The 26,601-nt window shown below is 37.9% G+C and overlaps 1 protein-coding gene across 2 annotated transcripts in view; it reads right to left on the reverse strand.

Annotated features, from left to right (window-relative positions):
* Positions 1-26,396, reverse strand: part of GUCY1B1 (guanylate cyclase 1 soluble subunit beta 1) — a 42,764-nt gene extending 16,368 nt beyond the window's left edge. The window contains exons 1-4 of one of the 2 annotated variants that reach the window (XM_039218740.1): positions 26,313-26,396; positions 25,561-25,634; positions 10,087-10,187; positions 8,513-8,631 (exon numbers count right to left, since the gene is read on the reverse strand). In XM_039218740.1, coding sequence (XP_039074671.1) covers positions 8,513-8,631; positions 10,087-10,187; positions 25,561-25,634; positions 26,313-26,315 — 297 coding nt within the window. In that variant the 5' untranslated portion in view covers positions 26,316-26,396. Of the gene's footprint in view, positions 1-8,512; positions 8,632-10,086; positions 10,188-25,556; positions 25,635-26,312 lie in introns of those variants that run through there. The other variant, XM_039218741.1, reaches the window with a different exon arrangement.
* Between the last annotated feature and the right edge of the window lie 205 nt (positions 26,397-26,601).

Below are 26,601 nucleotides of genomic sequence, written 5' to 3' on the forward strand. Positions count from 1 at the left end.
CAAATCTTCATGATGTGAACCTTGACTTTAAGCAGCTCACAGTTCATATCACTAACAAATGTCCAAAGTGGTTTTTGATGCATTAAATATGGGAGCCAATAACTCGGACTGAAAGAGTGGGGTCCAAAAACTTCAAAGTGAAGAAAAGTCCTAAGCTAGGTCATGAAAGGTTGACATTCTGGTTCAGATAAATGTTTTAGCAGTCTTCTCAATTGAGTGAATCTGGTTCCTTTTTTAATTGCCTTCATGCTTGGTAGTCTTGTTCCTTTCTAAAACTTATGTCTGTTATAATCAAATCAGGCCACCTCTTGACAAAAATTTCAGTTCATCCTGATTGCCTCTAGAGGTTGCTATTGCCATATAAAAGGAATCCAAAATGGCAGACACAAAGTATTGGAAAGTTCATATAAATGACAAGCCTCTGAAGGCCTAAAAATGTTTTACTTAAGTAGTACGAAGTTCTTCTTATAAGTTTTCTGCATGAAAATTCTTCCCTGAAAAGGGAAGATGTAATAACTGTTCCTTCCAGATCCCTTCTACTACTACTGGTGTTGCAAAAAAAATGTGACAGAAAATCTGGTGAGAATATTTGATACTCATTTCCATTTCTTACAAAGTAAAAATTAGCTATCTGCTGCATTTATAGGAAACATCCTAACGTAGTCAGTCCTAGGTACTGTGCTGTGGCTGACTTCAAAGAAAAAAAGAAGTTGAGTCCAACAAAAACTTCAAAATATGTATCTTATTTTTTTCCCCAAAATTTCCTCTACAAAATGTTTAAGTACATCGTAAGTCAATGCCAATATCATTTCCATACTCACCTATTTTCATCTTGTATCATATTATACCATTAACACATTTTTATATGCAGCTAACCAGGTGGTGTGAGGCAGTAACGATTGGCACCATTTCTGATAGCAGCAGCTGATGCTAACAAAGGTCAGAGATTGGCTGGGATAGCTCAAAACCATTTTCTCATGAGCCACACAAAGATAGGCACTGCACCTGAAATGCGGACCCATTTTGGGGTGCCTGAGTTGCTCAGTCATTTTTAAGTGTCTGACTCTGGTTAAGGTCATGACCTTGCAGTTCATGAGTTCGAGCCCCGCGTTGGTCTCTGTGCTGACGTTTGGAGCCTAGAGTCAGCTTCAGATTCTGTGTCTCCCTCTCTCTCTGTCCGTCTCCTGCTCACACTGTCTCTTTCTCTCTCTCTGTCTCTCAAAAATAAATAAAGGTTAAAAAATTTTTTAAAATGTGGACCCATTTAGATTTACATAAAAATACTTATAATACTAAGGTATTAAATTTGGTAATAAAATCGTGCTTAAAATTTGTCACTTCAAAGCAAGAGGGACACTAAACCACACCAGGTCAGAATGTTCATTTTTGAGTTTTTGTGGTAACCAACTCTCCAGAGATTTGCTGTTTTATTGAATTTGCTATTAATTAAATGGACAAGTAAAGTGCTTTCCTGGAGCATAAAAGATTTAACACCACTTAACGTGACATTGATTTTCTTTAGATTGTATCTAACATAAAAAATACTCTTGGGATTTCTTCAGTTACAGCTTTCCTTGCTTGGTTTTATTCTCTCAAAATTAAAGTGATGACCACAGCCTGTTATTAAAAATAGAATTCATGCTTAAAAATTAAATTGGTTTCCTGTGAGTACAGTTATATTGCTAAGAATGTGCCTTCTTCATAGCTAGATTGTACTTGTTTGCAGCAACCTCAAAGGCCACAAAAAACATTCTCAAAAAATCCAAGGGAAAACCTTGCCCACATTGTCTAATTCTATCTATAGAAAGCTTGTTATCCATTCACATGGCTGTAGCGATGTGAGAGAGAGCAAGAGTTTCATATGAAAATTGGTGTTCTATTTTATTTCTAAATGTACCCATGAGAGTAGGATTACAAAAAAAGACCTGAATGGCCAGTTACAAATAGACATAAAAAACGTAAATACATGTATTTCACCAAAGTAGATTCCCAGGATACAATAAATCAAACCTCCAATAGGCTGACTTCATTCTTCTTAGTTTTACAATGTTGGGAAAGAAAAAAACAAAAAAACCAGATAGAGAGCGAGTCCATTCATCTATTTTCCCTCAAGAAGCCAACAAGTTTGGTCAGGTTTTCCATTCACTTCCTGATGTTTTGATATCATTTTACTGCTTTTTCTACAAGTCACATGAATATACATTTTCTACTCCGAAATTCTGCTATCCATAAGTCCAATTCATCTTGTCGCCTAGCATTTTTTATTTATAGAAGAAAAGTTAGTGCTCTCATCCTGGGCAACTGTGCTGGAGTTCTGAATTTAGTACAATCCATAGATTTAGGAAACAAATGAGAATTTATTATTCCTTTGAGAAATACTTTGAGGTTCCGTATCTTGGAATGGTTCAAAATAAAAGCAAGTTGTCTCTATAATATAATATGCACAGTAAAAATAACTTCATACATAATTACAGAGGAGAAGTTTCCAAGAATTAACTACATCATTTCCCTCCTTCCTTGGCATCTAATGAAAAATCTCTAAATGATCCACGTAAGTGGGTGGAGTAAGTCCTTTCCTTGAAAGTTTTAGGAGAGATTTTTTTCAGTCTCTAAGTAGCCTTATCCCAGTGAAGGGGGAAAAGGGAGTTGCCTGTGTTATTTGAGAACATTACTGAAGTGTAGATCGGGAAGAAATCTTCAAAATCAGTCATTTCAAAACTCTTTCTTTTAAAGGAAGGAGGATGAGATAAAGTATTTCCATTGTTTTTGCTTATATTTCTGAAAAACATGACCAACCCCAACATTTGTTTATAAACAGCATGCATTTTGAAACATATTTTATAAGAATTAAGTCATTTTAGAATTTGAACATAAAAAATTCAAACAGGCAGGGTCTAGATAAAGTGGAAAACTTAACCTCATATAATGGGAAGAACCAAGGTTGGGGTGTGAAAAGCATGAGATCAGAACAAGTAAGAAGTTAACACTTTAATGATATTCCTCTGCCTCTTGGTGCTACTTCCTGCGAAATAGCCTTCCAACTGAAAAGATACAGAGAATATTTTTTAAAAGAAATAATGTAAGGGTCTATTTAAAAAGAAATTATATCAGAGTCACTAAAATTATTTCACTGGTAATACTGTTAAAACTACATATAATTATCACTACTATCCTCTCAAGTGAAATATTTCAGTTAAAGAAAAAAAAGACAAATAGTGATAAAATTACCCGCCTAAATTTTTCACTTATTCTACTGCTTTCAAATCCAGGTTTTAAAAAACTCCTGGCTGCTTTGTGAGGAAATATACCAGTTATTCAAAGAGAAAACAATGTTACCATTCCAAAATACTCATCTTCCCTTACTTGTCAATTTTAGAATTGCAGGTAATAGAAATTGGCATTTTGGATGTTGAGAAAAATAGTTCCTTTTGAAATTCAAAAGTTAAAAATAAAATGAATGGTGCATTTTAGTCTAAGAAATATTATAAATAATTTAGGGAAGTATTAGAATTTCACAGCTGTTCAGGAAAATCCTCAGAGTTCCCAAAATAACACTTTGCACAAACATTGAAGAATTTTAGATCCGTCATCAATCCCACATTGCTCCTGGTGGGCTGGCCAAGTAACAACGTTGTGCTTTAGAAGCCAAAACCTCGAGCCAAAATGAAGTTGAAGAAAATCCTACTGTATGCTGAGCAGAGGTGCTTGAACATTAACATATATGAATAGAATGAATGAGTGAAACTGCCACCATACCAAAATTAGGGAAGCAATGGGTATTTCCAGCAAACAATAACATAATATGTATTTGATATTCAACTGAGATTCTGATGCATATTTAAGCAAGCTCATAATTTAACCTGGCTAGTCTCTAAGATAGCAAATTGCTCACTTATTTATTTTTCAGTAATCAACCCTGACAGCTTTCCATGCTCACTGAAATTTCATTTTACCTCTGTAAAATTACTGAGGAAGTAAAGACTATAGAATGCAGTAATAATGTGACACCACTGAGAATGAATTCATAGCCCTGCTATAGATTGACTTGGATTTCATTCCCAGAGGCTATATAGTATTCTTATCAAACATGGTCCATTCAAAGCTCTTGACTCATCCATATATATGTATATAAGTGTACACACACGTAGTAACACAGACATAAAAAATAAAGAGGAAAATAAGATACAGAGTACTGTTCCCATTATGCATTCCTACATGTCAAAGCACCCCAAACTGATTGGCTTAAAGCAATAATGTATCTCTCATGGTTCTGGAAATTTTCTGGACTCAGGAAGCCCTTGGGTGGGAGTCAGATGAAGCTGGGGATGGTGTCATCATAATGCTCTACCAGGCTGTTTTCCCAGGACAGATCATGCAAAAGGCTGAGTGTGGTTGCTGGCCCTTTGCTGGGAGTTCAGCTAGTGCTGATGTCTGAGAGCCTACACATGACCTCTCCATATGGCTTGGACTTCTCATTTCATGCCGCTGGGGTCCTGGAGGGGTCCTTCTGAGAGCAACTATTCGAAGACACTCAGGTTCAAACTTAAAAGACTTCTTATGAACAAGCCTCGGAAGTGTCAAAATACTGCCATGTTCTATTGGTCAAATAATCACCAAAGCTCACCCAGATTCAAGGTAAGGCAAATTTCAGAAATTTTGAAAACTATTTCAAGAAAAGCAAAAACATAATAGATGTCAAACTCTTAATTGAGAGGCTGAGGACGGACAACTTCCAAGGACATCCTCTTTAGAACCATGAGGAATGGTCAGAGCTGCCCAGCCTAAGGCATGGTCAAATGATTTCCCATACTTTAAGTCCAGTAGCTATTTTATTGTTACCTGGAAATTCCAAATGGAGATATTAGAATGATCCTTTTAAAAGTTTCCATAGATACAAATAATGTAACTTGTAAATTAATTAGTAAACACTAATTTGCCATGTCCACATGTGATGGATAATTCAAACTATAATTCATCTCTAAATATAGTTATATAGTCTCATCAAAATGAGTTTCATTATCTTTAATAAAAGAATTAATCTTAAGCTCGTGTTGTATTTGCTTCTTATTTTTGTAGAAATAAGCAAACCTTCATTTTTTCAGTCTTCAAAAATGGTATTTATTCAGTCTCAGATATAGACCGTATCTATGGAGATACCATCATTAAGAGATTATACATGGTCTCTGGCTCCATGAAGTTTACATTGCAGCCCAACAAACAGGAAATGATAATACAGTGTGAGAAACATGAGGGCTAGAAATACAAGAAATAGAAATTCTGAAAACATGGACAACAGCAATTGCCCTGACTCAGGACAGACACTGGAGAGAGGAGTGGTGTCTTCCTGGACAAGTAGCATGACCAGCAGGATAAACAGAATTTATTTAGATGAAAAGCATCAGTAACAGTGCTCTAGACAAAGGGGAGAGCAGGCGCAAAAGCTCAGGGGATAGAGACAGAAAGATTAAAAACAAAGATTCTAAAAGAGTTTCTGTTTGGCTAGACTAGGGGAGAGGAAGAGGAAGGATGGATAGGGTATGTAAGTAGCTGGGATTATTTTAATTACTTTCTATATTTTCCAGTGAGTAATTGGAAAGCATGGAAGGGTTTAAGCAAGAAAATAATATAATGAGATATATTTGCATTTCAGAAAAACCAGTAGAATGGAGAAGAGATTGGAAGAGTCTTGAGGGGAGGCTGGGTAAGCCTCGTATCTCTAGAGAAAAATACCTCCCACAGAAGTGTAGAGGACATGAGGAAAAGTAGTAGAATTCTCAAAATACAGTATTTAAGAAATAGACTCTAAGGATTTGATTACTGATTAAAATTAGGGATGAAAAAGAAAGAAAAGTTTTTAAACTCTCTTTATTTATTTTTTAATGTTTATTTATTTATTTTGAGAGAGAGAGAGAGCCCAAATGCCAACAAGGGAGAGAATCCCAAACAGGCTCCGTGCTGTCAGCCTGATAGGGAGCTTGATGCCATGAACCGTGAAATCATGAACCAAGCCAAAATCAAGAGTCAGACGCTCAACCAACTGAGCCATCCAGATTCCCCCAAACTCTCTTTAAAATGAGACCCAGTTTATGGTACTCTTTAGTGAAGGATTGATGTCTACAAAAAAATAATATTTTGTTAATTGGTATAATGAAAAATGTAAATTTTACATATGAATGAGGATTTTAAGACTATGAAAATCAGTGGCTTTATTTTATAATCACTTACACAAGAAAAAATATTCATTTAATTTCTATGGAAATAGCTTAATCATAAGATAAATACCTACTTTGAAGAAAAGCAGTATTTAAATGCATTCAATTTGCTGTTAAGATATGCAATTTGAAAATCAGGAAAATAAAGAATTAGATAAAAAATACATAATATTGGTGAACACTTCACAGTATTCTAACTTTCTAGTTTCTTCATTTTTCACACACCAAGAGACAAATAAAATCATATGTAACTTAAAGACATATTAACTAAAGCTGCCTATTGACTTTGAGAAGGGAACTAGGCGTCTGTAAAATAATACTGTCTAGTGAACAAAACGCAATTATAGACACTAAAAACAAGCCACAAACACTAGCCACATGTGCAATGTTCAAATTTTAGCATCCATGTTTAAAAAAGAAAAAAGAAACAGGCCAAATTAATGTTCATGATATATTTTATATAACTCGATATATTCAAAATATTGTCATTTTAACATGTAATTCATATGAAATGCTTATCAGCTATTTTGTATTCTATTTTTACTGCCTTTGAAATTGCTGTGTATTTTACACATAGCACATCACATTTCAAATATAGTAATGGGGTGCCTGGGTGGTCCAGTCGGTTAAGTGTCTGACTTTGGCTCAGGTCATGATTTCACGGTTCATGGGTTCGGGTCATGGTATCATGGTTCATGGGTTCAAGCCCTGCCTTGGGCCCTGTGCTGACAGCTCAGAACCTGGAGCTGTCTTCTGATTCTGTGTCTCTTTCTCTATCTTCCCCTCTCCTGCTCATACCCATGTGTGTGTCTGTGTCAAAAATGAGTAAACATATAAAAAAGTCTTCAAATACATAGCAGGCACATGTGGCTAGTGGCTATCCTATTGGATGGTGGAGTTCTAGAACCTAGAGAAACGCACCAAAAGGCTGCTTGCTCTCTTCCTGGGCCATTACAAATTTAGCAGAAGGCCAATGAATAAAGGTTAAAAAAATGTTTGTAAGATCCTTTGGATAGTTGTTTTCGTATGCAGACATGACCACTCAGAATAAAATTTAAAATTAAGACAGAGGAATCACAAATTGAAACTTTACCGATAAGGTGCCAAACGGCAATGAAAGTATTAAAAATGGAATTATGTATTCAAAAATCCAAAATCCCAATAAAGTTTAAATATCAAACTTTATCCATTTAAAATAACTCATTTACATACAGCCTTTTAAACTTTAATTTAAAAATCTCCTGGCAGCTATTTCATTTGGAAGTGGCAGGTTTTTTTGACATTAGTAGTTCTGCAAATGCATGGCAGGGGCTTGCAAACCAGTTTCTATCTTGATTTAATGCTGTTTTAAGTTTGTACGAAAAATGTCATTATGTAAACAGCAGACATTTTGATTAAACACCAAAGTTCTTATTTTGGCTGTTAAATCAATAATGCAGCTGGATTGGAAGTAGTTTACATTCCCTCAAAACTGGGCTTGGGTTCAGCTAGTATTGTACTGACATCATTTTCCAGCAAGATCTGGCTGCTTTCAGCAGCCAGTGTAGAAATATCCTTTATAAACAACCACATAATTTTCAACCTTAACACAATTCGAGAAGAGGGTCTTTACAAAATGCCTGTGCTTAAAATAGGGCAGCCAATCCAAAAATAGACTCTCATCTAATGTGTAATTTACTAGTAAAAACTTTTAAGGTAATTTAAACAAGAATAGAAGACAAAGGCCTTTGGGAACATTAGTTCTTTCATTTCACCTGAAACTGACTTTGGAAGCGCTTTCCTAGTTTCCTTTCTACAGTAGGCTAATTAATATGTAACTGGGAGCAATTCTTCTCACACTTGTTTTGAAAGCTCCTGAAAGCCACCGTGCTTTCTCCTAAATGTTGAGCCCAGGTCACACTTCACAGATACTGATATACTATTTAATTATGCTACACAAACTAGGAATACCTTAAAAGAGAAAATAAGACCACATTATACACACTTAAACCATTAAAAAGGAGGCAGTGAAACAGATCACAATAGGCCATGTTGAGATTTTCAGGGAGCATTAATTTACAACTTGAATATTCGAGATCAGCAACCAAAAGTTAAAGAAAAAATATGAAACAAAAATGTTAAAATGTATTCAAGACCACCCAAGAACCACAATTTCATAAGAATTGGAAAAAGTCACTATGATTCCATTTCGGTAAGAAGACATTCTCATCTAGTTAGTTGCCTGAGCAAAAGCATTCTAAAGCCTCTCCTTAAGAATCACCGACTCAGAACTCTTAAGTACGGGACCTCAAGTTGCTTACCTGTAGAAATTCTCTGACATTAGATCCCAGGACACGCAATATTGTATCATAACCAGATTCTTGACAAAAGACAAAAAACATCTTCCCAAACATTTGGAGGATTTCTCCGGCATTGAGATCTATTTTATAGGTTTGAGAGAACAACAATAAAACATATTATGGCTAGAATATTGCTAATGGGAAGAATGAAAATAGATGCATAAGAAAAGTTAAAATATCCTGTCTTTGTACAAGAAGACATAGATCACAAGAGAAAATTCTGGCCTGAACAACACAATGAAATCTGTGAAGACAATACATTGACATGTAAGATTTGTACTTAAATGTAAATTAATCAGTTTCTCAGCTTTCACGACAAACTACTTACTTAATTTCTAGCTTTTTAAAACAGATACTTAATGTATTAGCTTATTATTTCTGAAAACTACAGAAGGAAAATCAAGAATGCACACGACGTAATATTGTGGCAAAAATGGTTTTCTTCAGGTAAATACATATATTTAATAAGTTGGCTACATATAGTATGTACCCCAATATTCTCTGCTTTCTTTCTTAACATTCAATTATTAATATTTCCTAAACTCTTTAAACTTTTTTCTATAATATCAATGTTAATTGCTATCTCATTAACATGGGACACAACAATTTATTTAGTCAATTTACTCTATAGAAATTCAGACTTTTCCAATTTTGATAACACAAGTAATACTGAAGTGAAAACATACATAAATCTTAATGCAAATAAATCTAGTAATTACAAAAAATTCCTAAAGGGTTTGTAGAGTTATTTAAGAGACTAAGTAATGGTGCAAAATTATTCTCTACAATGTTGTCTTAATTTACCATCAGATGAAAAATGTGTGTAATTTCTCCTTTAACTATACTTTTGACTACACTAAACATTTCATTTTCAAAAATTACCAAATTTGCATGAAAAAATTATTTCATATTTGTTTCAGTTTTGATTACTAATGAGGCTGAATATTTTTATTAACAATTTACTATACTTTCTTTGTAATTCTTGTTTTCTGTAACAGATATTTGCTCTTTGTTATAGTTGCCAAAGCTAAAACGTGTCTTTTTATTCTATCCAAACTATAGCCTAACTGTAAATTAAGCATTATGACAATAACTCTGAGAACAACTTTTTTTCCCCCATGAAGCTGTTTTTAAATTTGGTCTACTCTGATGTACACTTCAGTTTCTTGTTTCCTTTACCAATAGCTAACAGAATCCATGATTGCAAGAGAGATTTGGGGACAGTATTTTCTCCATACTATCCATACTAACAACATAATTAGTATGTTGTTAACATCATAACTGAAGTTACTATTACATTGTGTCAATATTTTTTTCCTCCTTTAACAGATGGCTTTCTGTGAGGGGGTGCAGAGAGCTTCTCCATTCTCTAAAGAGCTTGTAAATGAAAACTAGGACTCCGTGTAGTCTGGGCCTTCCCTCCACCATTGTGCAGTGTACAACCTGCATAGCGCTACAATGGGACGTTGGTTCATGTATTCCTTTGGGCTTCTACATGTAACTTAGCCAAAGAAGGAACATCGCATTCAACTTACTGAGGACTTTGCTTGCAGCAGCAACCAAATCATAAGTTTTAGAATCATCATATATTATTCTGACAAGAAACTGTCCTTCTTCATCTAACTGTGCCTCTTTTCTGGAAAACAAAAACAAAACAAACAAACAAACAAAAAAAACAAGAGACAGAGGGAAAATGTTGAAATAAGAGAAATGCTACCACAGTTACAATGATTGTATAAACAATGGTTTTATACCTGAAATAGGATATTTTTTGGCAAGTTTGTTTAAATCAATGTCATGTGCCTAAAAGTCTAGTGATTAAGAAGGAATTATTTCACATTCCCCTCCTCAAATTAAAATGACATATTTAAGCATCTTTTAGCAAGACTTACATTTATATAGTTCTCTAATGCCCAATGCAAGACCTGATAATAAACAGAGTCAAGGAAAAACTTTCGGTTTAACAAATGGTTGGCAAATATTTGTTGAATCTATATGTGCTAGGCATTGTTCCAAGCATTAGGGATAGAACCTTTAGCAAGTTAAACAAAAATATCTGACCTCTGGCTACATATTCATTCTAGGAGGGGAGACAGGCAGAAAAGTAGTAAGCAACATATGGTAAGTAGTGTGATGAAAAATAAAGACAGTTAGGAGGGTAGGGAGCTTGAGTACAAAACGAGGAAGCCTCACCGAGATACTGGAAATGGAGTGGAGTGTGAAGAAGCTTTGGGAATGAGCCATGAGCAAGGTGGGGCAGGCTAGGCAGTAGCAGACTAGCAGAGGCCAGCATGACGAGAACAGAGATAGCGGAAAAGTAGCTGTAAGGGAATGGGTCAGAGTGGTAACAAGGAGGCCCAGGTGGACATTTACTTGAAAGAGATGGATGATTTGGGCCTTTGTGATATGAGCAGTGAGACAAACTGACATAGGTTAAAGAACTCAATCGTGCTGCCTCATTGAGACCGGATCAGAAGGGTCTAGGACAGAGCAAGGAGACCAGTTAGGAGGCTACTATCAAAACCCAGGCAAGAAAGGCTGATAATTTGATTCAGAGTGAAAGCAGTGCACAGAGGGTGAAGTGGTCCAGATTGAATATATTCTGAAGACAAATCCAACCTGATCTGCAGATGGATTAGATACAGGGTGTGAGAGAAGGACACGACACACAGAGGACACTGAGATTTTGGTCTGGGAAACTGGAGGGATGTTGTCACCAACAGCAAACTGGAAAGGCCAGGCCATTGGAGGTGGACTGGAGGGGAGTAGGTGGCGGGATGTAAGATCAAGAGCTCTGTTTTAAACATGTTAGATTTGAGGTGCCAAGTGGACTGATAAAATCTGCCAACATATCCTTAGCTTATTAAATACAGTAGCTCAAAATATATATAGTATTTGTTCATTTTTAATAGTAGTCATATATAAATATATTTATGTTGATAAGATTTGGATTATTTTTCCTCAGACACATGTCCAAAGGAGAAATCTACTATTCACCACATTGCCAGTGGTGGAAGAGAGCTGACAAGTTTGCAGATATCTTTTCCAATGTTAAATTCACAACGTGGAGCTCTGAATCCAATGCCTCTAAATCCTTGTATGCTGCCAGAAGAATGCAAGACAAACTAGCCACTATCATTAGGGGAAAGTGAAACACTGTTCCTCAAATAGCTCCTTTTGAAATGCTGCCAAAACAGGCCACAGTGCCTTCTCTCTCTCTCTCTCTCTCTCTCTCTCTCTCTCTCTCTCTCTCTCTGGAAGCTGCTGTATCACAGCTGCTTCTCATGGTTGGAATACCAGTGTCTGCTCAGGGGGAAAACTTCAAATGGTGCCATGTCTTAGGTACAGGTGGGATGGAGATATTCTTAAAAAGTATCCTGTGTTCTTAGAGTAGACTACATATTCCCCTGCAGTTATGCATAACAGTACATGTGAAAGAGAAAATTAAACAAAAGTGCCAGATTTTGGTAGGCATGGAAATCTAGATTTCAGAGCCCAGAATTCACCAGATGAATAAACGTGGACAAATCAAACAAAGCACATGAGCACTAAACCCCCATTTTTTAAAAACAAGAGCAATAATATAACCCAGCTTCTACACTGTAAGAGATACAGTATGCAAAAGTATGTTCTAAGTTGTTGAGGACTGAGTTGTTGAGTTGTTGTTATTATATTCTACATATATATATACATACATATATACACGCACATTGTATGAATATAATTAATGACAATAGGGCTACTTATATCTAAATATTCAAAAAATTAAAAAGCTGTATATAAGATGTGGAAATCTTCCATTTACTGAACATGCACAGCTATTAAATAAAAGAAACACATGTTCCAAACCTTAAGTGTTTTTAATACCAGAAGTCAGTGAAATATCACCAAATTATGCAGATATAATATATAAACACTGACTTATCTTTTGATAAATGCTACTATGTGTCATGCATATTATAATTTTTAATTGTGTAAAAATATAAAATACAGGAAAGGAAAAACTTTTAAAAATCCTTCAGTATTCCGAGAGAACTACTGCTAATATTATATCCAAGTTGTTCATGCTTGAATGTACTTGTATGAGGTAAAATGGAGCAGATTTCACTGCTTTAAAACCTTAGTATTTGATGGACAACTCTTTATATCAATAATATATTTCTTTATTTTGCATAAAATTGCACTGTGGACACACTGAAGTTTTAGCATGTATCTAGATTGCTTTTATTTTTTGTAAGTGTAAACAAAATTTTGGTGAGTACTTTTGTAGCTAATTTCTATGTAAAAATTTCCATTTTCTATGTATTTCTATGTATTTCTAATTTCTATGTATTTCTATGCAAAAACAGAATACATTCCTAGAAATGGGATTGCTGATTTGAAGGATACGGATAGCCTAATTTTTCTCATTTTGCCACTAACATTTTATCACAAAATAGCATTGCTCATCAGATTAGAATTTTGAAGCCTCTGGGGCAACTGGATCGCTCAGTTGGTTGAGCAACCGACTTCAGCTCCAGTCATGATCTCATTGTTCATGGGTTCGAGCCCCGTGTTGGGCTCTGTGAGGACAGCTCAGAGCCTGGAGCCTGCTTTGGAGTCTGTGTGTGTCTCTCTCTCTGCCTCTCCCCCACTCATGCTTTGTCTCTCTCTCTCTCTGTCTGTCTCTCAAAAAAAATGTTTAAAAAAAAAGAATTTGAAGCCTCTAATTTAGGGCATTTAATAGAATCTATATTTAATTAAATATAATATAATAAAGTACAAATTAACTTATGTTCTCACTGGGCCCTATTCTCTTCCAATGGGGTAAATCAAATGACATAAATTTCTGTAATAAACTTAGTTTCTCAGAAACACTCACCAATCTATAACAATAATTAAATGAATGAAGTACAAGCAGTATACTCAATCCCTCTGCATAAAATAGAAGAATGGCCATTTCCCTAGAAATCCCCTAGTCGTGAGTCAATGCATTCCTTCTTTCCTTTCTCTTGTTTTAATAAAATAAGCTCCCTTATCTTTTAAGCCTCACTTCCTGAAATGATCAGCCCCACATGCTCCCTGGAGGGAGGTTGAAATATAAATTAACCAGTAGTACTAGGAAGGAAATCATCATCTTCTTGGAAGAATGTCACATTAAATTCTAGTGAATTATTTAAAATACTTAGGATTCCTTATTTACATTTATTTTAGAAATCTTTTGGAATTTTGGGTGGCCCATTAATTACTCCCCCCACTCCCAACCCCAGGAGCAGTATTTTGCCATAAATATTTGGGCAACTATTATGCCCCAGCCACTTTCTTAGGTACTTTTTATATCAATGAAGGAAATAAATATCCCTGCCCTCACAGAGCTTACATTTTAACTGGCAGAAACAATGAGCAATAAACATATCCTCAAGTTTTATAATCTACCATGAGGTGATAAACGCTACAAAAGAAAGTAGATTAGGTTAAAAGGGTGAGAGTAAGGATGTAGGAAGAAGACGAAGGATGCAGTATTAAATATAGTGATTATGAGAAGCTTCCTTGGAGAAGTTAATTTCCAACCAAGATTTTAGGAGGTAAAATTGATCTCCATGACGCAACTAATCCCATTTTCCTTCCTTCTGTACCTCATTCTTCATCTTTTCCCCTCTTTGTAGGAAAAGTGAATTGGAGATATCCCAGACACTTTAGTGAGAAATGGTTTAACATTTTAGACTAAGCAGGAGAATTTACAGTGCAAAAGGAGTAATATGCAAAGAATTCATTTCGGGCAATAGGGTCACCAAAGTTACTAGAAATTGCTCAGTGTGTCTCAATTCTCAATACTATTTTTTCTTCTAGCTTCTGGACAAATTTATATTTGTTCAGATTTCATGCTGTCAAATGGTTTGTCACCAGAAGGTGCAGAGATGTGATAACAATAATCTGTCAGATACATCTTCAAGGTCTGTCTGCCACTATTTTTTTGAAGGAAGCTTCTATGGGCTTCCTTCTGACCTTATACCCTTCTTTTCTCCCTGGTTTTGGAGATGCTTTTTTCACTAGCTACCTACAACCACAGAGGGTAACCAGCAAATGTAAGAAAAGTTGGGAAGTAAGTTAATATTCAGGTTACATAAATGATTTATATAATTCAGGTAATATGAACTCACCTCATAATTCTTCATAAGTTTCTAAGCAAGAGTAAAGGATGCATCAAGTATATGGATATAACATTTAATAATATTTAAGGTTTATTTTCTTGACAGAGTTTCTTTTGTGCTTAAATTATCCAAATTCAGCCAAGTACACTAACCAAATTTTCTAGGCTCACTTATCTTTCAGAATATATTTTCTGAGCATGAACATTGTTTAAATTGCAAAATACACAAAGCATTATATAATTCCCTGTTCTTTAAATTATATTTAGTTTAAAAAATTATATTTAGTTTACAAGTGAAAAAACAGGTTTCTCTGGTAAAAGTAATATAAATCTTCTCAAAAAAGAAGTACAAAAATTTGGGCATACTTTTATTTTCCAATGGCTTTTAGATGACAGCAACTATCAAAAGAAACCGGAGGTAAATTGAATTAAAATTTATTCAATATTGCTCATCTATCAACCAATGCCAACCAACAGAACTATTATCATCTTATTATTATTACATCCTTCTGCTTCCTATTATTTTAAATATTCCTTGAATGACCCCAAAAGTATATAGTCTTCCCCTACTTCCAAACAGTATCACTTGCAGTCGTTTGTGTTATCTTTACCTGCGTATGCAAGAACTGTGTTTGGGTTAAGCATTAAATTTTTCTACTTAGTACATTACTCAATAAAAGAAGTTGGCAGACAGTAAGACACACTAAGAAGCTCATTTTTAAAATGGCTTAAATTTGGGGCACTTGGGTGGCTCAATCAGCTAAGTGCCCGACTTCAGCTCAGGTCATGTGTGATCTCACAGTGTGAGCTTGAGCCCTGCATTAGGCTCTGTGTTGACAGCTCGGAGCCTGGAGCCTGCCACAGATTCTGTGTCTCCTTCTCTCTCTGCCCCTCCCCAGACTGCACTCTCTCTCTCTCTCAAAAAATAAACATTTTAAAAAAAAACTTTAAAAATAAATAAAGTGGCTTAAATGAGGTTTGATTAAGTAAAAAAATAAATAAATAAAAAAGAACTTTCTTTGGTTAGCAAGTAAACCTAAATAGAAAGAAGACCATTTGGTTTCATCTGTATCATAAGTCATGGTGTTTTCTCACACAGTGTGCAAAAGTACCAGCTAAGCTACTCCCACATGCAAGTGCACTAAGTTCAGCCAAGTTCACCTCTGCGGGTTTTGGTTTCCTCATCTGGGAAATAGAGGAACAGCAGTACTCACCTGGAGTTGTGTTGGTTGCAGAATTAACCTATGTAATGAGCTTAGAATAGTGTTTCCCACAAACCCACGAACTGTGAGATCATGACCTGAGCCGAAGTCATACACTTAACCCACTGAGCCACCCAGGCACCCTAGATAGTAAGTTTTCTTAATTCAAATAGATGAAAGCAAATAAGTCCTTTCTCCCCTATGGGCTTTAAAAATAAAGACTGGAGCACCTGGGTGGCTCAGTGAGTTAAGCGTCCAGCTTCGACTCAGGTCATGATCTCACAGTTCGTGGGTTCGTGCCCCGTGTCGAGCTCTGTGCTGACAGCTAGCTCAGAGTCTGCAGCCTGTTTCGGGTTCTGTATCTCCCTCTCTCTCTGACCCTCCCCTGTTCATGCTGCCTTTCTCTCTCTCAGAAATAAATAAAACATGAAAAAAAATTTTTTTTTAAATAAAGACCAAACTCTCACTTGGAGATGAAATGAGAAATCATCATTTTCTATGTATCTATAACCACAAAGTGTTTAAAAATTAAGTAGATGTACATGAAAAATTTCCCAGTAGCAATTTCCCACCTACTTTTAAAAATGGCTATTCGTTGGAATTTAAATTGATCATTTATTTACACTAATTGCTTTCCCCCAGAAGAATAGTAGGTATTTTTATTGTGGTGTTTTGTGGTTTTGTGGTTTTGGTTTTCGCCTTCTGCTTTTCTAATCACTGGTGCCTAACCCACGTGCCTGAATAGAGCATTGTGCTCAATAAACTTGTACATGTTTTAAAAGAGGTGAATGAACGAATTAAACACATTTCCCTCACACGTTTCTAAGCTGCCTACTGAAAATCAAACCATCAAACATTACTAGCAAAAGGGAAGAGTTTCTTTTCAAACTACTATTTAATTTTCAAAGAGTAGGAGCACAATTTGTCAGAAAAATCCAGGTATCGTTTCTCATAACTCCATATTTAAAGAGATATTCCTTTTTTAAAACAAAAATTATTTATTTTCGAGAGAAAGAGAGCACATGCGAGCAGAGGAGGGGAGAGAGAGAGAGAGAGGGGAATCTGAAAGGGTTCTGCTCTGACAGCAGAGAGTTGAGACATTCCTTAACTGTAAAATGTGAACATACAAAAGCTGAATTCATATTCTGTCACTGAATTCCTGCTGTTAGACACTTTTCAGATAAGTTTAGTATACTGGCTTTCAGGTAAAGAAATTTCCGAGAGGTATGAAAACAGGTGTTCTGTGATGGTAGACCCTGAATGAATATAGGCATCTTGAAAATAAAGTCTCAAAATAGGGTCCTTCTCAGAAGGAAATGGCCAGCACACTGGAAACAACCAAAGTGACCAATGGCAGTTTAAAGGGGTTCTAAACCTTTAAAAAAAAAAGCCATTATGACAGAACATGCTTAATTAAAAACAGACAGTAGATGCCGTCTTGACAATAAACCCCAAGATAGTCTATGTTAGTGCACTGTAAGGACATCATAAAGGCTGAGTGGTGTCCACTGGTTACTATAATTAAAATCTCCCACTATAAAACACAGATAACTATATATAATATCTAAACAGTTAAAAATTCACATATTTTTTCTGAGTGGCTGAGAGGTATGAATGACCTCTCAATTTGCAATAGTTAATTCCCACTAAGTCTGAGTCTCCTGAGAAACTGGTTTGAGGCAGCTGCCGAGGGGAGAGACAGACCCTTCAAGTGCAGTGACAGCTGCCTGCTTGGAGTCTCTTACAGTTAGTAAAGGTTCCTCCATAAGTCAAGGTGTTCAGCCATCCAACTACTGTAAACAGTAACAGTAAATGCTGTCAAGAGTGACACAAATTGAGGCAAAGTGACATCACTCTTAATATATAATTACACGTGTTTTTTTTTCCCTTTGTGCAAGTTGCCGTAAGAGTCTAATGAGAGTCTCGTTCATAATTGCCTGAATTCTGAAAACACATCCACAAACATCTCACATGAATGCTTTCCAGTAGCTTCATCAGACACATGAATTCACTTAGGTCGTTGTGTGTGCACTTCATCATTAACTCACCTTGTAAGCAGAGTCACAATGAGGCTCTGCTGTTCTTCCATAGATGCGCTAATTGGTGAATAAAACCACTTTTAAGGAAGTCATAGCTAGAATTGCCTAAGAGCTTGAAAAGTCCAGGAAAATAAAACAAAACCTGAATAGTACTAATACACATGCATCTTGCCAATGCCGATGCTAAACTGGCTTCCTTTGGAAAGAAGGTCACTGGTCTTTCTCTTTAGGGAAAAGCACACAATATGATCATTGCAAGCCTACCTGTGTTCACATCCCTGCTCTGATAATTAACAGTTGAGTGATTTGAGACAGGGTTTTAAAGTCTTGGAGGCTGCATATAAAACCAGGACAATGAACAAGTCTATTGTCTATGGTGGTTGTGAGGATTGGGTGAGACAATGACTATAAAGCACTTAGGACTGTGACTGAGGAATGATATGGTAAGTGTGCAATATATATGAGCTATTACATTCAAAACTGATTGACATGAGGAGCATTTACATCTGGGCTTTACCTTTAATTTTGGCATTACAAACATTTATTGACAGTTTATAGCACTGACTTTAAACAGCACCACATCTACCCGACTTTTAGACACTTACTAAAGGGTTCAATCTTGTCCTGAATCCAATCCAGTAACTGTGTTTTAGTACGTGAAATTGGTAATCCCACAGCAGTGTTTTTAATTCTTTCATTACATCCATGTACATAGGGAAACAACACAAAAGAACTCTGATTCTTCCAAAAGGAGATGCTATAATATACTTCTCTATCTTCTGCCTTCATTGACATATATTAAGAAAAAAGTCTATTTCAACAGAGCTCATATTATGTTAAATAGTGGTTGTAACTGTCATCATTCTGACATAGTAAATACTGGTTACAGAAAAAACATCTGTGAATATGTATGTGTTCTACTCTTTAAAAATTGAAAATATGGATTATATATATATAAACATAAATACACATACATGCATATACAAATATATACACACATATACATATAAATGTATATGTACACACATATACATACACATACATGTACACACATACACATGGGGAAAGAGAAAGAAGAAGTCTTTCTACACAGTCTACCAGGCTCTTCCTGGTAGGTAATTATTACAAAGGCTAGAACCTACTAAGACAAAACGAACACTAACCAATAGTAGAAATATATAATTATAAATCCTGGTATGTACTATGAAGAAAAATCACAGATCTGCAAGTGAGAGAAGCTTTCCTTTAAGAGGTAAATTTTGTTCTGGGGGCCCTGGGTGGCTCTGTCTGTTGAGCATCCAACTTCAGCTCAGGTCATGATCTTGCAGTTCATGAGTTCAAGCCATGCATTGGGCTCTGTGCTGATGGCTCAGAGCCTGGAGCTTGCTTCAGTTCTGTGTCTCCCTCTCCCTCTGCCCCTCCCCCACTCACACTCTAGTTTTTTTCTCTCAAAAATAAATATTAAAAAATTGAAAAATTAAATAGAAAAGGAATAACATTTGTTTTGCCATCTCAAGGCTGAGACATATTTCCATTCATGAGTAGGGGGTGGGGAGAGGGAAGATAAGGAGAATCTGCCAAGCACAGGTGTTATTCTGACACATAAAATTCAAAGTTTTCAGGAACTGAAAACTGACCCATTGAGGCTGAGCCCTGAGAGAAAGCAGGAGCTATGGACGGAAAGGTCCCTATGTTTGAGGATTTGAAAACTGATCACAAAGAATTCCAAAAAAAGAAAAGCAACAGTTTAATATTTCAGGATTCAATGATGAATGGCAAGTAGATCAGAATAGGCAATGGACCCATAGCCACAGTGACAAAGAGGTAGAAAACATACTGCAGAATATTTTCCTTTTACCTGGAATAGAAAGATCCTGGAGGTGGAAGTAGATATCAGTGTGTGAACCCCTTCTCATACCTGCCAGTGAGCTTTTTCCGTGGGGCTCTCCCAGAACCTGGACCGTGTCTGGCGAGCAGACTTCAATATCTTTTGACATAAAAAGGCATTCCATTTTACTAGACACAAAAACACCATTTCCCCACCATTTCTTCTTTAATGAACAAGGAGGAAAAGAAGCAGATGGAAAAGCTGCAAATAGTCATGTCTTCTGAGTTGTCACCTTCTGAACTGGGCCAGTTGTATGGATTTCCTAAAGTGTGTTTTCCTGTTGATGTGTGCACACTATCAGCTCCTTATTCCTGCTTTCCAACACATTGAAGAGAAGCATGTGCTCAAGTCCTCTATCCTGCGGAGAGGAGAGAGTGCCAAAGGGACATTGTTCCTTGTGAACAGTAGCAATGTCTAGCTAACATCTGCCACAACTATGTCTGGGTGTGTTAAAAGGGAGAATACAAATTTTCTCATTTCTCTTCTGGCTCTGATTTTACTGTACAAAGTTCCTTCTCGGAGACACCTAATTAAATAATATGTTTCTATGATCTGTTTTCATTCTCAAAAATTATAGAAAGTATTTGCAAGTATTACAAGTAAAACAAAGACCTGGCTTGATTTCAGGGGGATACTTCAAATCATCAAAAAAAAACCCAACATACGGATATGAGCTGGCCTATCACCCACACATCATGCTGCTCACCAGACATGGCCTAAGTTCTGGAAGAGCCCTATGGAAAGAGCTCAATGGCAGTTATGTGAAGAGGTTCACACATGGACATCTACTTCCTCCTGCAAGAAGAACTTCAAATGCTAGTGAGCTTATCGGCTCATGTACGTGCCTACCTCTGTCTTTCCAGCTAACTGGCAGGTCTTCTTACAGAAGAAAGTCTCGGTCCTAACAATGATCTAATTTACCTATTTTTATCTACGTATTAATTTGTTTATTTGTCCTGAAGAAGTTTCTAGGTATGGCAATTAGTATGGTTTCATTTTTATAGGTATATTATATTAGCTCTTATTTCTATCTTAAGAGAAGCAGTAAAGTGACACCAGAAACGCAGGATTGGAGTCCTGACCATTTAGCTTCCTACATATAATCCCCTAGGACAGTAACGTAACCTCTGGAAACTCAGCTTTATCATTAAAAACAAACATCCAACAACACTGAGCTCACTTATATGTGGATCTACAAAGGGCAAACTCATAGAAACAGAGTAGAGGGGTGGTTCACAGGGGGTGAGGGTGAGGGAAATGGGGAGCTACTGTGCAAAGGGTAAGACAGTCAGTTGTAAGGTTAACAAGTTGATTATAACTAATTACATTGGGTCATATACTTGAATGTTGCAAGAGCAGCACAAAGAAAGTGCTAAGAACCAGAATGAAAGAAGAAGAGAGCCTAAGAGGCACTTCAAGTTCAAAGAACTGGTCCCAGTTGCATACAATGGACCAAAGAGAAAAACAAGTGACAATGACAATGAAGTGACTAGTTATCCTCCACCGATGACGGAACATCTAGTCTCTGTAGACTTCAATGACCTACTGTTACTCAAAAGAGAACTTCATTATCTTTCAGGTGAGCTAAGGAAGAGAAAAGTCGAAAAATTCTGGTTCTAGAATAAAATTAATAATAGCTACCATTTTTTATTAAGCAGTTACTTTCCAAAAACTGTGTTAAACATTTTCAGACATTTTTCAGCATATTATAACAACAACTCTATTACAGTAGGTACAATGTTTTCTGACACAGGAAGGCTTGGAAAGTTTAGACAACTTGGAAAAGTCACAGAACTAGCTTATCACAAAGCACTGGCTAATATGAACCATAACGACTAATTTGTGACCAGCAAATTCAACTAGATACATTAATTTCAAAACTGGAAGATCAGAATGTTTTTATGTTTGAGTTACAGACAGAAAATATCCTGATACCCTAATAAGAGTACTATGGTAAGATTTGATTTGAAGCAAAGGAGTTTAGCTTACTTTTCTACCCTCAGTGCCTGAAGGACTATGTTCATTAAAAATAAGCTTAACTAGACAATGAAAAAAGGAATAAATCAATGAATTAAAAAGTAAGCTGCCCTACTGTAGGTATATCAAATAAAACCATACAAAACATATATAAATTCTTTATTCAAGAAAAAGGGTCAACAGCCTTCTAGAAGAATTTGCTCCAACATGTATCAACTAACAGTGCTATTACATGATTTTCAAATCTCATACCAAAATGTTGACCCAAATATTTATCTCATACGTTTTAGCAAAACACAGAAGGGCTAAGCCATGGACCATATACACTTTGGAGTTTCAAATCTATTGTTAATTCATTCCTTGGCCTGTTCAACTCTAGGCAAAGTAATTAGTTTTTAGGTAGGTATTTTTAGTTTGTTTTTTAATGAACTTTCCATCATCTTAAATTTCTTCAGTGTTTGCAATCCATCCTTATGCCTCAGTGAAGTTAAACCAATCTAAATTTGCACTCATTAATTTAATGCAATTATTTAAGAGCACTTAGGTGCTCTTCTATTATGTATCTCCTGACTTTGTTTTCTCTGAAATCATGATTATTTTTTTTTCATCACTTTGGAACCATGGCTTCTAGAAAAGGCCATCTAAAAGTTGAAAAGAAACCAACAATAGAAGATTTGAAGTAGATTCAAAGGTCTTTTTTGCTTTTTCATATTTATTGATGGCCTAGATCAGAGGTTAGCAAACTACAGCCAATGGGTTAAATCCAGCCCACAGCCCCTTGCTTTGTCTGGTCTGAGAGCAAGGAATAGTGTTTACGTTTTAGACAGTTACATTTTAGCAGGTGTATGGCTACCTATATAATATCGTCAGTACTGACTCTTGGCCTACCACACCTGAATTATCTGGCCCTTTAAGAGAATGTTTGCTGACCCTTAGTCTTGATAATTTTTTTTCTTAAAAAGAGGAATTTAAAGCTTGTATGAAATGGTTATATGATTGTTAAGTGGATACAGAGTTTACAATGAAGCATTTTTGGCTCCTACCACTTAACATTTTCTGTCTGGAATCTGTTACTTAGGGTTTTATTTGTCATTAAATGTTTGGCATCCTTTCTCATAAAGGATAGATGGCCATTTCCTACTAAACAAACAAACAAACAAAAAAAAAACGTGTTATATATAACTGTTATAAACATCAATTTATATAGTTTCTCAAAAAGACCAAAGAGGAAGATAGAGATATTTAGCACTTACACACACACACACACACACTCAGATTTAGTTTCTCATAAAAAGTTAAAACAGAAAGTATTTTGAACCATTGACTGCAGTGATCCTCCCTGGAGTAGAGGATGAAGTTGAGAGGAGGCATCAGAATCTCCCAAGGAGCATTTTAAAGTTAAGCTCCTCTGAAGTCTCCTCTCTAGCTCCCAGGCAGTGAGAATGGCTTTGCGGTGCTAAGCGAATGCTCTTCCAGGGAGCTCACAGTAACCCCTCAGAGGTGCTGACTGGGTTGGAAACCAATGAGCTGCCTTAATCCCTCTCAACATAGAAAACTGAACAATGTTCTCTATTCCAGATACTAAATGGTACCCAAGCCAATATGGGTTCCAGCAAAAAGGATGCTCAGACAAAAAAAGGATCAAAGTTAACACCTGCACTACAACACTCCTTTAACTAATACTATTCCCCTTGCAGAGGTACATAATTCGCTCTCTCCTACCCATATGATTTGTTTCATGTTACCAGAAAAAAAAGCATTTTGAATAATTTAAGTTATTAACACTTGAATAGGTTAAGAATATTGTTCAGAAATAAAGATAAATTAGTGAGTTAAAAGATACTGCTGTTTAATTAAAAATTAATGCATTGTTTCGTAAAGTAGAATGTAACAATATTCTTAGCCTACTTAGATTACTTTGACAGAGTTAAGTTCTCACACCAGTGGAGTTTGAATATTTTTAGATATTTTGACTTCTCTGGGGAAAATATGGCCAGTCCAAACAAATCGCTTGATAATTTAATTTTTGAAACCTGCTGACACATTCCTCTTAAGGTGTAATTTTTCATCTTTGTATTTAGCAGTGATTTAAATTGATAATGGGTAGGACATACAGTCTAAATCTGGTTATACATAATGACTATTTAGCCATTACAGCTATCTTTTACTGTGTTCTCAAAATTTTAAAAATACTGTCATAGCATACTCACCCAGAAATCTGGGGATTTCTATATTGTGGAGGAGAAAACCTGCAGGGGATATGCATGATGGTTTCATAAATTCACAAAGAAAGTGACTTAAAAATAACATGATGCTTAAGTTAAACTGTTTAAAATCTTGCTTTTGAAGTCTGCCTTCTCTGTAATTCTACCAAGCCAAATAAAAATTATGAAGGTATTAACAAGGTAGACAGATTCAAATCCCAACGTAAGCTTTTGTGCCTAAATACTCATTTGATTTAAGCCATAATTTCCAAATCTCCACTTCTCTGTATAATATGCAAATGAGCCCTGTGGGTAACAGAAATGGCTCATGGAACATGAAACCATGCTCCACTATATAAACCCAAGGAAGGGAAAAGTTGCATTCTAGTGCTTAATATTTAACCCTGGCCGTTTCCATGGAAACGGATATTTAAAAGACATCATTATCATGTAACTGCACAAAAAGATCTGTCAGGATTGACTGCTAATGATTGGAATACATGGGGGGCGGGAGGGGGAAGCATGAAGGCATCACTTGATAAAACAAAATGAAATCAGTGAGGTCAGGAAATGAAAGTAAAGAATAACAATGTGTTCTCTTCTGCCCACCCAGGTAGTCACTCCCTCTACCTCCATTTCGATGTGACAGAATGGTGTTCCAGTACGAAAACCCATATACGGTATATGGATTTGCTGTAGCTAGTTGATTGTGCTCATCCATACACGTTTAATGCAAATTCCACCGGAATAAGAAAGAAGAAAGGAGAGAGAATTCTGTTAGATCGAAATGCTCAACAGGCCCGCAGAGTTGACCCATCATTCCAACAGGTTTAAAGTCTCAGGTGTCTGTGGTATTTCGGTCCACACCCAAAGTACTGGGTTCCCAGCGCTGGGGTGCTCTCCTACAAGGCAGACTTCACCATAGTTGACACCAAAATTTTGAGAAAATGAAAGAAAAAAATTCCAATTTAACTTTATTTCAAATGAATAAATGCACTTGATTCAATTGCTCAAGAAATCATCTCAAGAGAAGTTGAGTTTTTGCACACTAAAAAGGCTTAACTTGTTTTACGGGTCTGCGAGGTGTGTCAATCATAAAGGAGTCGAGGTTTTCCGTCTGTTTCTAGGGCCCGGGGCTCTTTGAACGTCGCGGAGGCCTTAGCGGTCCCCCGGGCCCCACTCCGCGTGGGAGTCGCCCAGCCAGCAGAGCTCCGGAACCGCCCCGGCGCTAGCAGAGCATTCCCACGCTCGAGCGGTGTCGGGAGGCCGCGGTGACCCCAGGGGCTCCTGCGCCTGCCTTTGGCCCTCGCAGCCCCGCCCCGGCCGTCCCTCCTCTCCGGGTCCCAGCTCCGGAGCGTGGGAGCGCAGCTGCAGCCGGGAGCGGCGGGCGGAGGCATCCCCGAGGATGCGCGCCCACGACCCAGGCAGGAAGCAGAGGATGCAGCGCGGCGCAGGGTACAGCGCCGGGGCCGCCCCGGGACCCCTGCGGTCCCCCGCTCCCCACCCCGCCCTCCCCCCACGCCCGCGAGCGCGCGCGCAGAGCCCGTGCTGCGGGCGCCTCTCACTTACTTGATGTCTTCCCACACCTCCGGGCCGTAATTGCGGATCACCAGCAGCTCCAGCGCGTGATTCACAAATCCGTACTGCGGGGACAAGGGAAACCTGAGCGTCAGGGACCAGCAATAGGTGGGCAGGGGCTTGCAGGCGAGCTGCAGCATCCGCTGCCGCCGCTCTGGTTTAACCTTGTCCCCTGTCCCCTGGTTCCGCTCGGTTCGGAGTACTCGGTGCTAAAGAGGGGCATCAGAGGCGCGCCACCTCCGCCCCAATAAAGGACGGATCCTCTCCGTCACCGGCAGCCCCACCGCCATGCCACCTTCTTACCCCTCCGCTCACCTGTCACCGCTCCGAGAGAGGTCGGGCATCCGGGAAAACGTGGCGAAGGGGACGCGAACCCGGCACCTCCCCGCCACTGGCCCTCAGCCACTCACACTGGTGGGGTCCGCCTGAGCCGGGAAGCCCTCGCGCCTCAGCCGCAAGTCCTCTTCCCGAGGCTGGGGGGTCGCAGCGCGATGCAGAGTGGCGGACCCTCCCCGAAGAAGCAAAGGCACTCCCCGCCCCTGTCGCGACCCCCGGCGTTCCCATTACCCACCCCAACCCCCCTGCTCCGGACACAGGCAGAAAGGCGAGGCTGCTCCCGCGACCCGTGGTGCGCTTCCCCGGCCCCCGCGCAGAGCTCCGGTAGCGCGGCCGGTTCCCTTGGGCAGCCAGGCCCGGCGCAGCGCGGCGTGATGTTCCAGCCCGACCTGGCTGGAAGCACTCACCATGGTGTCTGCGACCGGAGCCTCAGAGGCAGCCCCCACGCAGAGGCACGGCCGAAGGGACCCGGGTGGCGGCTGCAGCAGCGACAGCGCAACAGGACCGCGGCGGCAGCACAGAGCTGGAAGCGGCGCAGCAGCCTGGGCCCGCCCTGATTGCCACCTCTTCGCAGCCAATGAAGAGTCGAGCCGCTGGAGGCTGGTCCTTGCCTCCCAGTTTTCGACCAATCAGCGACAGAGGAGGGAATTCGGTTGCTCGCTGGGCTGCTGCGCTCTAGGGCCTTCCAACCCCCGC

Source organism: Hyaena hyaena, unplaced genomic scaffold (genome assembly GCF_003009895.1).
Source record: "Hyaena hyaena isolate Hyena2069 unplaced genomic scaffold, ASM300989v1 scaffold_773, whole genome shotgun sequence".
Lineage (NCBI taxonomy): Eukaryota > Metazoa > Chordata > Mammalia > Carnivora > Hyaenidae > Hyaena > Hyaena hyaena.